The 15,029-nt window shown below is 42.3% G+C and overlaps 1 protein-coding gene across 2 annotated transcripts in view; it reads left to right on the plus strand.

Moving 5' to 3' along the window:
• LOC131957720 (DNA ligase 1) overlaps positions 1 to 15,029 on the plus strand; it is a 58,312-nt gene that overhangs the window by 24,791 nt on the left and 18,492 nt on the right. For both annotated transcript variants that reach the window (XM_059322466.1, XM_059322467.1), the window contains one exon: positions 14,883 to 14,987. In XM_059322466.1, the coding sequence (XP_059178449.1) occupies positions 14,883 to 14,987 (105 nt within the window). The remainder of the gene's footprint in view (positions 1 to 14,882; positions 14,988 to 15,029) is intronic.

The following is a 15,029-nucleotide window of genomic DNA, read 5'->3' on the forward strand; positions in this document are numbered from 1 at the left end:
TATGTGTGAATTCAATCATGTGAAACTCAGTTCTGGCTAGGTTGTCGTGTACTGGCCTTGAGCTAATCTTAGTAGAATGTGAAACTGGTTGAACGGCTCAGCGAGCAGTGTAAGTGTATGTGTACGTGTTATGTAATTGTTGGCGTTCCTCTGTGGTGGGTGGGTTGTGTCGAGTTTGATGTAAATTCCCGTGAGGCGGGTGTATGCGTAACTTCGTTGGTCAATGTGATGACGCAACAATCTCAACGCTGGTTGAGACGTCCACGTAGAGTGGTTATACGATGAACTGGAGCTGTCTGATGCGGTGGCGAACAATGACGTAACGTTCCGACGCTGGGAACTTGGACGATGGGTCGTCTACCCTTTGTATGTGCCGACGTAGGTGTACGTAGCTGGCGGTCTGTTATTCAACTCCAGTGCGGGGGGCTAAGCGGTGGCGATGCGTCCGCTGTCTTGACCAGGGCAATTCTCTGTTCAGCAGGTCTGTCCGCTGTCCAGGTAATTCAACGTAATCAGGGCTTCAGGTGGCGGCACTCTTTGAAGTGTCTGCTTCTCATCTGGTCTCTTTCTGAATAAGCGTAGTGGGTCTGAAAATTGTATTACGAGACCATGAGCAATGGTTTTACGTGACCATTTTAGTGCCCGCGCAGACAAGTATTCAGACAGAGGTACCTTCCATAAAAAAAAAAAACCTCAATCCCAAATTTAAACGTGCTGAACATTTGTCTGGCGGTAAATACAGCATACAAATATACATTACAAAATTAACCAAACAAAAAAAAATCAGTACACTCTAATCTAACAACAATCTGTAAAGCCTAATAACTCAATAGACGTAAACACTACTAGAGCATAGAAATAGCTTCACAAAAAGAATAGACATGTGAGTGTATATCAATAATATTCTGCCATTTCAAATCAATATTTCAACACGTAATCATATAGTGGAGCAGCTCTCACTATCTGACTTCTGACAAAAAACTGGCTGGCTTGACTTAATGACTGACTTCACTTATGACTTCAGTAACCTGACTTATTTCACTTTAACTGACTTCAGTAACTTCACTTATTTCACTTTGACTTCAGTAACTTGACTGACTTCAATTTAACGACTGATTCCACTTTGACGACTTCAATTACTTCAACTGGACGACTAACTTCACTTTGAAGACTAACTTGACCTCGACGACTTCACTTCAATTCAACTTAAAAGACTTCACTGACCGACTTAAACTTCGACGACTTAAACGTCTTCACTTTGACTTCAAAGACTTTTCCTTGACTTCAACTACTTCAATATGACTTCAAAGACTTCACTTTGACTTCAACTACTTCAATATGACTTCAAATAATTCACTTTGTCTTCAACAACTTCACTATTACTTCAAAGACTTCACTTTGACTTCAACAACTTCAATATGACTTCAACGACTTCAATATGACTTCAAAGACTTCAATATGACTTCAAAGACTTCACTTTGACTTCAACAACTTCAACATGACTTCAAAGACTTCAACGACTGACTTAGATTAACCTTACTTCAACTTCAAAGACTTTAACTTTGACTTCAAAGATTTCAACGACATCACTTTGATTTCAAAGACTTCACTGTAACTTCGACGATTTCACTTCTGCACTGTGACCTTAACGACTTTAATATAACATCAAAGACTTTTCTTTGACTGCAACATGACTTCAACTACGTCACTTTGACCTCAACTACGACTTTAACAACTTATTGACTGACTTGACTGACGTCAAATAACAGTTCTGACTTATACTTCACTGACTTCAATAACACAATTGACTTCAGTTTGACCATACTGACTTCGACTTCAACTTTTATCGACTTCATGCCGATTTTCTCGACTTCTTAGATCAACACAAAAACTCGACTTGACTTCACTATTATGTCCGTTGTTCAAGATCATTTATGGAGACGGTCCGGGTCATATTCCTGATCATGGGGTTGATGTTCTAGGGCAGTTGCGTGTTATCTATGTGCTGTACTTCCAGTTTCACTAATTCTATCGCTAACTCTGCTTTTGTTCTTGACATGTCTTACTATCTTGACTATCTTGTTTTCTAATCTGCTCTTTATAGATGTTTCAAATTCTTCTCCTGTCTTGTCTAATGGTATGCCCTGTTTATAGCATTGAAACTCTGCCTCCATGGTTGTGTATGTGTGTGTGTGTGTGTTGAGGAAAGTAAACAAAACTAAGGCAACAGGGCGTAACAACAGAATGTGTAAGACAGAAAAACCGCTGGTACAAGCTATCCAGCACGGGTATAAACCCAAACGTTTAAAAAAATGTTTTGGAAGGTACTTATCTTTTTGGACATGTAGACTGTTTCCTTGTGTTGTTAATCCAAACTCGTTCCGGCTGAAGAAGTCCGCTTTGTGATGAGTTAGAGAAAGCTGTACACCAGTTGTACTCCGTCATGAGTAAACCGATATACTTTCTTTCCCGTCCTCGATCCGCGGTTCGTCCCGCTGCTCCACCAGTTGTGAGGGTGGGTATTTTTAAGAGATGTGGAACGAATGAATCCAATAACACACAGTTCAAGTTCAACTATAATTGTTCTTTATTAAAATGATATATATGTTCAAGTTTCTACCTAACTGATCTACACTGTACTATTTACTTCTACTACTGACTGTTCATACCACATGCTACCTACTACTACGCACTCCCATGACCAATCCTAACACTAACTGTTCTCTACATTCTACAACCTAACACCTTCTACCTTCGCTAGCTAATCATGATCTCCTAACTATCTACATTCTCGGCCGTCTCTGACCGCTACCTAACAACTCCTGGCCTATCGCTCTACTGCCCCACGCCTCAGTGGTCAGCTGACCATACCACGTGACCGGTCAGTCTCTGAATTTTCATTGGTCTACCTCTGACTAACACGCTAAAGCCTATTTCTGCTATCTACCTGGCTTCCACGCAACATTGCGTCATCACAGGTACCTAGATCAATCTCAAATTTTAAAAATACTAAAGGAAGCTAAGCATAAATCTAGAACTGATCAGAATGTCTCATTTGCTGAGAACAACTAAATATGTGAACTCTACTGTGTAAAGCATCTTTCATACCTTTCTTAGTAGTGTAGTGGGTAAGCAAAAAAGGCCAGCAATTTTTTCATTGATTGCTAAGGCTGGTCAATAATGTTGCTTGTCTGGATTCTTGCGAGTGAGACATAATTCATAATGTAGACCATATGACTAACATTTGTATTATGTTAATGTTTGTTACTACCTCGTTACACGATCTGACGCTATCTGACTAAATAACTTTCAAGTGTGTGCATTTTTCAAAAGGCGTCAATCATAGACTCATGTGTCAGAACTCGACCGCTATTTAAACTAAAGTGTGTGCTCGAATATTAAAACATTACAGTAAAAAAAAATATAAAACCCAACAATTTATCTTTAAAGGGAATTTTACTATGATTTAAAAAGGAAATTTAGGGGCCCCTAAAAATCGGGACCCCCTGGCTGCAGCCCTCTCAGCACCCCCTTAATCCGCCACTGGTAGGAAGGCACCATCTGCCCCTAACTCTCTGCGTAGTTTGATTGTGCCACCAGCCCCATAGTACAGCCTGTATAGTCGTGTCTTACTCACTGGTCCCCCATTCCACGAAAATACAATTTCACAGATTTCATTTTGACTTTAATACAGCATAACCAAGCTTATGATTCGAATTTTTTAAAAATGTATCAAGGGACAGTAAAAAGTAAAGCCCATTAAAGAGTTAACGCCCCTGGCTGAGTTAACCCGCTGAAGGAAAGTTTTTTTAAGTTTTCCGATAATTAAAATGATAGTCAGTTCCCGGCAAAAGTACCGGGATTTTGACGTCTTCCCGCGTGCTGGAGGATGTTAGACGTCATAAGATTTTAATTAGTGGCGAACTAGTCCGGGCGGTCATAGCGGTCAAAAATAGAATCTTAGACATTGGAGCGTATGTTACAGTAAGTAAAGTTAAACATCGACATGACTAAAGTGAAACATCGACATGACCTAGGTTAAACATCGACATGACTGAAGTCAAACATCGAAATAGAAGAGCATATCAAAAGAGGACATCAGGACAAAACAAGAGGACATTAGGACAAAACAAGAGGACGCCACAAGAAAAAGTCGCAAGTGTGTATTAAAAATATTTTGATTTTCTTGTTGAGAATTACTATCTTTTGTTGGAACATTCTATTCAATTTTACATAATTCTATAAAATGTCATTTGTATAACTGAATGACAATCTTCAGACAAAACATGTTAAATGAGTTATAACCACACAAATACAACCTACGCACCTATATCTAGAATGTTTACATTGCGTGTAATTAATGGTGATTTACACTTTTTGAATAGGCCTACTTATTTTTTCTGTGACTTTTTTCCTACAATCGTATCGCTAGGGATGTCATGATGTATCGCTAGGAATGTCATGATGTATCGCTAGGGATGTCTGATATATAGCTAGGAATGTCTGATGTATAGCTAGGGATCACACAAAACAAACACTAAAAGTGATTCGTTTTGTAATCATCTTCATGTTTGACTGGATGGACGGACGTGCTCAGATACTAAGTATCGATTACAAAATGGTATAGTATGACGGTGACAGGAAAAAATCGAGCGCAAAACGTACCGTCTGCTCTTTTAGATTGCAATCGAATGTTAACATGACACTTTAATCGAGTGTACTTTACACTGACGGTTATGACTGTATTTTTGTGTGTATATATATATATATATATATATATATATATATATATATATATATATATATATATATATATATATATATATATATATATATATATATATATATATATTATAATCTGTAGGTTTTTGAGAAATCGGAAGTAGAGTGAGGTACCCCACTTTAGGTGCCGGAAATCGCCCAAAAGTTGATATAAATGCCTATTGAAATTTAGACCACCTAACTGAAGTCACTCGAGTTATCGATATTTTATAAACCGGAACTACAATAATGTACAACTTCCGGTTATCAATAATTGAAAATAATCTAAAATCTTTTACACATATATATGAAATATCCTCTCCCTAACTAGATCAGTACTTAAGTTCTCATGTTCCTATAGAAATAAAAGTATCACTTTAGTTAAACAGAGATCATTCTAAAGTTAATAGAAGCTTGCTCATGCATTCTAATGCTCAAATGTGAAATTTCGCCCCCTAACGTTTCGGTACTTAAGTAGTCGTTTTTTTTTTGAGAAACCTAAAGTAGAATACGTACCAATAGAAAACTACCAGTTGCATTTATAATATTCATATGAAAATTTTGTCAATGATACTGAAGTTTTATTGTTCGTTCTTAATATGGCCAGTTGGCTCTGATTTCAGCCTGCATATCTGTCTGTTGAAATTTGTTTTAACATACTTTGACTGTCCATGAAAAAAAACAAACAATGTAGCAGTTGTTTGACTTTGGAGTTTTCTCTCCTAGATAGGTCATTGTCCCCGGCTATCGGGGTTTGAACTTGGGACTTTTCGGTTTATCAACCAAGTGCTTTGCCACGTCGACCCCGTAACTCAAATTATCTTCACACACATACACATATAAACACACATACAAAATTACAAAACAAAGTTTCTCCGACGATTTCAATTTTTTTGCACTATTACAATACTTCCTCTATACTCCGTGTACAAGAACGTAAAAAAACTAAACCGAAAGCAAAAGAAAACAGAAAAACTACAACCATCGAGAAGAGACAGCGACGTAATGGAAGTTATGACTAGGCTAAAAGTACACACGGCTGACACTGAGCTTCGACCCCAATCATTTATTTTCATGATGTTCATGATGTTTTGGTGGGCATTCAAGCATTGATCGAGTTAAGTTTGATTTTTAAATGTTTTGAGTGTTTAAATGGGCGTAGAGGAGATTTGTCAGATAAAACGTGATGAAAGATTTAATAGACAAAAATATTGAAATTAATGTTATCCCGACTTTATATATATATATATATATATATATATATATATATATATATATATATATATATATATATATATATATAAAGTCGGGATAACATTAATTTCAATATTTTTGTCTATTAAATCTTTCATCAGCTCTGATGGGTACCTGACTCGTGTTAGATGTATAGCTATAAATGTATGTAAGTAAAGTTGTAAAGTTCCCTTTTCGAAACTGACGGTCCATGGGGCAAGTGAAGTAGAGTTCACCTGTTTCTGTGACCGCGGCGTATGAAGGGATAGTGTGGTCAGCACTATGCCCAGCCGCCTTTACTTTCCCTAAAGAGAGTCAGGTACCCATCAGAGCTGGGTGGACTTAGGGGGGTTGTACTGACTTGAACCAGGATTTGATATATGTTTATACTTGCCATATAATTTCTCTTACTTTCGCTAGCTTCAGTTCCTGTACACAAACCAAAATAAAAGATTTATTTTCCAGTCCACGAGCATTGTGGTCGATAGATTTAGTTGCGCTGTGGTCGCTTTAGATACGTAAACACTTTAATTGGGGGTGCCGCCTGGCTGGAGCAGACGATTGCCAATCAATTCCCGCCACAAACTGTTCTCTACCCGCCCCTGCTATCAACACACACCATCACACCACGGTCAAAACAGTCGACAATTTCTGACATTACTTACCTTGAATGCATACACTTTGAAACTGTTCCTTTTAATCCGCGGAGATTTCCTTACTGCTAACACTGCAACACAACTGTAAATTTTCCTGAGATAATGCGCGCGCCATGTGACGCAATACCGGGTATTCCCGCTCGGTTAAATAAACACATGACCAACTCACCATAACATAAAAATCCTCAATTTTCAACCGAAATTTCTCTTGCTGGATATTCGAAATACAACTCTTGTAAATGCTATTCTTTTTCTCGCAGCCAAACAAAGTAAAATTATTAAAACATTTATTAAATTGTGAAGTTTTGTCGAAATACAAATAAAGGGCGAAAACTGCGCGCTGCTAAGTTTTAACTCCACGTAAAGAAATTAGCTCCACATGCGAGTTGCTTAACTTTAGCAGAGTTCTTCCCCCTATTATCGTTTGGTGTCTATTCAGATTTTGGCTCAGGAAACTTGTCCCTCTCGATGTATTTGTCTCTTCCACTCCTCGCCCCTCCTCCCTCACCCCTCCCCTCTCTTACGACACTCCAGCAAGTCGCGCGCTCATTAATTTCTCGGAAATGTGTCCCGTTTAGAGGATTCTCCTTTCAACTCCCTCAAAAGGGGGCTGGGTGGTTGCCGAATTTCTCTGGCCACCCCGCCCTTAAAAACTCAGCCACAGTAACGATTACACATCCGCCTTTATTACGGCAACCCGCTTAAAGGGGTTTAGTCGGATAATGTCGATAGTTTGGTGGTGACAGATTTTAGGCAGGTACAGTGGGTAACGTGATTGGTGACATATTCTGGGCAGGTACAGTGGGTAACGTGATTGGTGACACCACATATTCTAGGCAGGTGCAGTGGGTAACGTGATTTGTTACATATTCTAGTCAGGTACAGTGGGTAACGTGATTGGTGACATATTCTAGGCAATTACAGTGGGTAACGTGATTGGTGACACCACATATTCTGGGCAGGTACAGTGGGTAACGTGATTGGTGACATATTCTAGGCAAGTATAGTGGGTAACGTGATTGGTGACACCACATATTCTGGGCAGGTACAGTGGGTAACGTGATTGGTGACACCACATATTCTAGGCAGGTGCAGTGGGTAACGTGATTGGTTACATATTCTAGTCAGGTACAGTGGGTAACGTGATTGGTGACATATTCTAGGCAGGTACAGTGGGTAACGTGATTGGTGACATTCTGAGCAGGTACAGTGGGTAACGTGATTGGTGACATTCTAGGCAGGTACAGTGGGTAACGTGATTGGTGACATATTCTAGGCAGGTACAGTGGGTAACGTGATTGGTGACATTCTGAGCAGGTACAGTGGGTAACGTGATTGGTGACATATTCTAGTCAGGTACAGTGGGTAACGTGATTGGTGACATATTCTAGGCAGGTACAGTGGGTAGCGTGATTGGTGACACCACATATTCTGGGCAGGTACAGTGGGTAACGTGATTGGTGACATATTCTGGGCAGGTACAGTGGGTAACGTGATTGGTGACACCACATATTCTGGGCAGGTACAGTGGGTAACGTGATTGGTGACACCACATATTCTAGGCAGGTGCAGTGGGTAACGTGATTGGTTACATATTCTGGGCAGGTACAGTGGGTAACGTGATTGGTGACATATTCTGGGCAGGTACAGTGGGTAACGTGATTGGTGACATTCTGGGCAGGTACAGTGGGTAACGTGATTGGTGACATTCTTGGCAGGTACAGTGGGTAACGTGATTGGTGACATTCTGGGCAGGTACAGTGGTTAACGTGATTGGTGACATTCTGGGCAGGTACAGTGGTTAACGTGATTGGTGACATTCTGGGCAGGTACAGTGGGTAACGTGATTGGTGACATATTCTAGTCAGGTACAGTGGGTAACGTGATTGGTGACATATTCTAGGCAGGTACAGTGGGTAGCGTGATTGGTGACACCACATATTCTGGGCAGGTACAGTGGGTAACGTGATTGGTGACATATTCTGGGCAGGTACAGTGGGTAACGTGATTGGTGACACCACATATTCTGGGCAGGTACAGTGGGTAACGTGATTGGTGACACCACATATTCTAGGCAGGTGCAGTGGGTAACGTGATTGGTTACATATTCTGGGCAGGTACAGTGGGTAACGTGATTGGTGACATATTCTGGGCAGGTACAGTGGGTAACGTGATTGGTGACATTCTGGGCAGGTACAGTGGGTAACGTGATTGGTGACATTCTGGGCAGGTACAGTGGGTAACGTGATTGGTGACAAGTGACGTGATGCTTCAGTGCTGTTGTCTGTCGTCGTGAGTAAAACCTGCGCCATGAAGTGAAGAGCGTGTGAGTTAAAATACCAGCATTGGTGAGTTTACGACAGTCTACTGTAGGTTAAGGTGTGAGGCATCCTAGTCTCTCCTGGACAGCATTTTGTTGCGTAGGACAGCTTAGTGTTGTGTAGGACAGCCATGTGTAGGATTAAACCATCGAGATCGATAAATGTCCTCACAGATTGATAACTTACCCATATACACACCCTAGACCCTTATGTCCTTTGCCCTTGATGTTACTTGAAAAAAGTTATTTTCATGTGTTTTACCTTACTAGTCCACTTGACAACAGACCACATTAGACACCCTCCACCAGACCAGACACCCTCACCAGACCAGACACCCTCCACAAGACCAGACACCCTCACCAGACCAGACACCCTCCACCAGACTAGTCACCCTCACCAGACCAGATACCCTCCACAAGACCAGACACCCTCACCAGACCAGACACCCTCCACCAGACTAGTCACCCTCACCAGACCAGATACCCTCCACCAGACCAGACACCCTCCACCAGACCAGACACCCTTCACCAGACGACCAGCATGACACCAAGGGCCACAACTCGCATTTCCAGACGACCGGCAGGATTGCTTGTCTTCTGCACATGTATGCTCATGCTGGCACGTGGTCTTAATTCTGCCGACATTTTCAGTTCAATATTAGACTGAGCACGAGCTAATCCTCCCCCCACCTTCCATGACCTTTGACCTGAGAGGATCAACTTTCCTTCAAAAGTCGTCACCTACTAGCGACCTCCCCTTCAGCAACGCTGAATTCCCATTTTTCACATTTTTTCTTCCCACCGCAATTGAGAATCACTGGAAATTTCTGCTAGTTGTAGCCAGATTCATGCACAATTTCAGCACACACAAAATTCTTTCGGTGTCCGTTTACCAGCCTACAAATCATACTGAATAATTTAAATATTTATTGTAAAATATAATCTTTTATTCCCCTCATTCCAAATGTGAACCTTTAATTTGTTCCCCAAATATAAACCTTTGCCTTTGTCCCCCAAATGTGAAAGTTTTGTCCCCCAAATGTGAAAGTTTTGTCCCCCAAATGTGAAAGTTTTGTCCCCCAAACGTGAGTTTATTCCCCCAAATGTGAAAGTTTTGTCCCCCAAATGTGAAAGTTTTGTCCCCCAAATGTGAGTTTTGTCCCCCAAATGTGAAAGTTTTGTCCCCCAAATGTGAGTTTTGTCCCCCAAATGTGAAAGTTTTGTCCCCCAAATGTGAAAGTTTTGTCCCCCAAATGTGAAAGTTTTGTCCCCCAAATGTGAAAGTTTTGTCCCCCAAATGTGAAAGTTTTGTCCCCCAAATGTGAAAGTTTTGTCCCCCAAATGTGAGTTTTGTCCCCCAAATGTGAAAGTTTTGTCCCCCAAATGTGAAAGTTTTGTCCCCCAAATGTGAAAGTTTTGTCCCCCAAATGTGAAAGTTTTGTCCCCCAAATGTGAAAGTTTTGTCCCCCAAATGTGAGTTTTGTCCCCCAAATGTGAAAGTTTTGTCCCCCAAATGTGAAAGTTTTGTCCCCCAAATGTGAAAGTTTTGTCCCCCAAATGTGAAAGTTTTGTCCCCCAAATGTGAAAGTTTTGTTCCCCAAATGTGAAAGTTTTGTCCCACAAATGTGAAAGTTTTGTCCCCCAAATGTGAAAGTTTTGTCCCCCAAATGTGAAAGTTTTGTCCCCCAAATGTGAAAGTTTTGTCCCCCAAATGTGAAAGTTTTGTCCCCCAAATGTGAAAGTTTTGTCCCCCAAATGTGAAAGTTTTGTCCCCCAAATGTGAAAGTTTTGTCCCCCAAATGTGAAAGTTTTGTCCCCCAAATGTGAAAGTTTTGTCCCCCAAATGTGAAAGTTTTGTCCCCCAAATGTGAAAGTTTTGTCCCCCAAATAAAACCTGCGCTGTGAATAAACCAAACGAGAATCTGGTGCAGTCATCCTGTCACAAGCACACGAACCCGATGGGGGTTCTAGGGTTTGTAGGGGTCGTACGATTAGACGAGCGCAGATGTCAGACTCAGCCTGCCTGATTTCAAACACTGACTTAAGGTGGCAAGGGTCAGTCACACGATTTAGTTAAGGTGGGGGTGGAAGTCAGTGTGTGGGGATGTGTGTTTGTGTGAATGTGTTTTTGTGTGTGGATGTGTTTTTGTGTGAGGATGTGTATGTGTTTGTGTGTATGTGTGTGTGTGTTTTTGTGTGTGTTGTGTGCTAGTGTTATTGTAGTTTTTGTAGACAGCAGATTTGTTACATTACTTTGCCAAAATTTTACATAAAGCTTTCAAAGTACATTTTGATTGGAAATTTGATGAACTGTCCGTTAATAGGTTGCATGCTACCAATCGGCCCAACATAACCCCATCATCTTACTGGTTACACAATAAGCCAACCGTCCACCCAATAAGCCCCCAATACGCTAAGTTAGCCCCAACACCAACCAGCCCACCAATCCTCCAATCAGCCCACCAATCCTCCAAACAGCCCACCAATCCTACAATCAGCCCACCAATCCTACAATCAGCCCACCAATCCTACAATCAGCCCACCAATCCTCCAATCAGCCCACCAATCCTCCAATCAGCCCACCAATCCTCCAAACAGCCCACCAATCCTACAATCAGCCCACCAATCCTACAATCAGCCCACCAATCCTACAATCAGCCCACCAATCCTACAATCAGCCCACCAATCCTACAATCAGCCCACCAATCCTACAATCAGCCCACCAATCCTACAATCAGCCCACCAATCCTCCAAACAGCCCACCAATCCTACAATCAGCCCACCAATCCTACAATCAGCCCACCAATCCTACAATCACCCCACCAATCCTCCAATCAGCCCACCAATCTTTCAATCAGCCCTCCAATCCTACAATCAGCACACCAATCCTACAATCAACCCACCAATCCTACAATCAGCCCACCAATCCTACAATCATCCCACCAATCCTACATTCAGCCCACCAATCCTCCAAACAGCCCACCAATCCTACAATCAGCCCACCAATCCTCCAATCAGCCCACCAATATTTCAATCAGCCCTCCAATCCTACAATCAGCACACCAATCCTACAATCAACCCACCAATCCTACAATCAGCCCACCAATCCTACAATCAGCCCACCAATCCTACAATCAGCCCACCAATCCTCCAAACAGCCCACCAATCCTACAATCATCCCACCAATCCTACAATCAGCCCACCAATCCTACAATCAGCCCACCAATCCTACAATCAGCCCACCAATCCTACAATCAGCCCACCAATCCTCCAAACAGCCCACCAATCCTACAATCAGCCCACCAATCCTACAATCATCCCACCAATCCTCCAATCAGCCCACCAATCCTACAATGAGCCCTCCAATCGTACAATCAGCCCACCAATCTTTCAATCAGCCCTCCAATCCTACAATCAGCCCTCCAATCCTACAATCAGCCCACCACCCTCTACCCCTTACGGAGACTAACAGGATTAATTTGGAGAGAAAAAACAAGAGCTAACACAAAGCTAGTTATTTGAAATAGGTCATTCACTCCACAGCCCCGCTCATCTGAAGGCACCCCGCTCCCCTGAAGGCACCCCCCGCTCCCCTGAAGGTACCCCCGCTCCCCTGACGGCACCCCCGCTCCCCTGTAGGCACCCCCGCTCCCCTGAAGACACCCCCTCCTCTACAGACACAACATACCCTCTAAACTCTTCTCCTCGAGTGTGGAGATTGTTATTTGTTTCTGTCTATTGGTCCTCCTTTCTTTGCCCCCACCCCGGGCGTACACTGCTTGGTCCAGCCAATGTAAATACGATCTGTCCAAACGTCCACTGTCCAGTTTTTCTTCAATTAGACTTTGGAGACTGACTCGAGTCTCAGTTCCCCAAAGGTTTCTTTACAGACTTGGGTTGGTTGAAAAATAAAAATTGAAAGTCTGCTTCACTTTCAGTCGTCTGATTCTTGTGTGCTTGTGTCACGTTCAGTCGTCTGATGTTTGAGTGATGTGTGATGTGTCACCAGTAGACATGTTTGAGTGATGTGTCACCACATGTTTGAGTGCTGTGTCACCAGTAGACATGTTTGAGTGATGTGTCACCAGTAGACATGTTTGAGTGATGTGTCACCAGTAGACATGTTTGAGTGATGTGTCACCACATGTTTGAGTGACGTGTCACCAGTAGGTATGTTTGAGCGATGTGTCACCACATGTTTGAGTAATGTGTCACCAGTAGACGTGTTTGATTGATGTGTCACCAGTAGACATGATTGAGTGATGTGTCACCTGTAGACATGTTTGAGTGATGTGTCACCAGTAGACATGTTTGAGTGATGTGTCACCACATGTTTGAGTGATGTGTCACCAGTAGACATGTTTGAGTGATGTGTCACCACATGTTTGAGTGATGTATCACCAGTAGACATGTTTTAGTGATGTGTCACCACATGTTTGAGTGATGTGTCACAAGTAGACATTTTTGAGTGATGTGTCAACACATGTTTGAGTGATGTGTCACCACATGTTTGAGTGATGTGTCACCAGTAGACATGTTTTAGTGATGTGTCACCACATGTTTGAGTGATGTGTCACAAGTAGACATTTTTGAGTGATGTGTCAACACATGTTTGAGTGATGTGTCACCACATGTTTGAGTGATGTGTCACCAGTAGACATGTTTGAGTGATGTGTCACCACATGTTTGAGTGACGTGTCACCAGTAGACATGTTTGAGTGATGTGTCACCACATGTTTGAGTGATGTGTCAACAGTAGACCTGTTTGAGTGATGTGTCACCAGTAGACATGTTTGAGTGATGTGTCACCACATGTTTGAGTGACGTGTCACCAGTAGACATGTTTGAGTGATGTGTCACCACATGTTTGAGTGATGTGTCAACAGTAGACCTGTTTGAGTGATGTGTCACCAGTAGACATGTTTGAGTGATGTGTCACCAGTAGACATGTTTGAGTGATGTGTCACCAGTAGACATGTTTGAGTGATGTGTCACCAGTAGACATGTTTGAGTGATGTGTCACCAGTAGACATGTTTGAGTGATGTGTCACCAGTAGACATGTTTGAGTGATGTGTCACCAGTAGACATGTTTGAGTGATGTGTCACCACATGTTTGAGTGATGTGTCACCAGTAGAAATGTTTGAGTGATGTGTCACCAGTAGACATGTTTGAGTGATGTGTCACCAGTAGACATGTTTGAGTGATGTGTCACCAGTAGACATGTTTCAGTGACGTGTCACCACATGTTTGAGTGATGTGTCACCACATGTTTGAGTGACGTGTCACCATGTTTGCCGCCACTAACTGGCCTACCCATCCCACACGTGCACTGGGACTATATGAAAACTTTTTGCCGTGGATTACTCACAATGTAACCCGGGACAAACCCATTTGTACACGGGGAGGAGGGGGATACCACGACGAACGACATACGCATGCGCACAGAGTTGTATCCAAACATCAGTCCCTGGCGGCGGTGAGATGAATGTGGTGACCCTCCACACGTCTGACAGGCGCCTGCTGGGGGAGTTGTGGTGACAGATGTGACCCACAGATATGTGACCCACAGATATGTGGCCATCAGATATGTGACCCACAGATATGTGACCCTCAGATATGTGACCCTCAGATGTATGACCTTGACCAACATATTTTTGACCTTTAAACAAAAGACCTGTGACCTTGTGAGCAACAAACTTGACCTTGTGTGTGACCCTGTGAGCGGCATTTGACCTTGTGTGTGACCTTGCAAGCAACAGACCTGACCTTGTGACCAACAGTTTATCCAGCAGGATAACTTGATAACAGCTGCAACCACCATTAGCTGTACTAGTAGAAGGGCAACACTGTAGCCCCATGCCTGCTTTTGTTTCAGTCTTGTTTCAACATTACATTAACTTTTGTTTGCAGGCTGAGTCTGGAGGGCAGCAAGAAGAATGACCCTGGAGCTGATTATGATCCGTCTAAGACAAAGTATAATCCAGTGGAGGATGCATTCTGGGAACACAAAGAGAAGTGAGTAGAGACAGGCTTTATTTCATGAGCTATCATTAGCCA

This window comes from Physella acuta, unplaced genomic scaffold (genome assembly GCF_028476545.2).
Source record: "Physella acuta isolate Inbredline_101_S28 unplaced genomic scaffold, ASM2847654v3 ptg001260l, whole genome shotgun sequence".
Classification (NCBI taxonomy): domain Eukaryota; kingdom Metazoa; phylum Mollusca; class Gastropoda; family Physidae; genus Physella; species Physella acuta.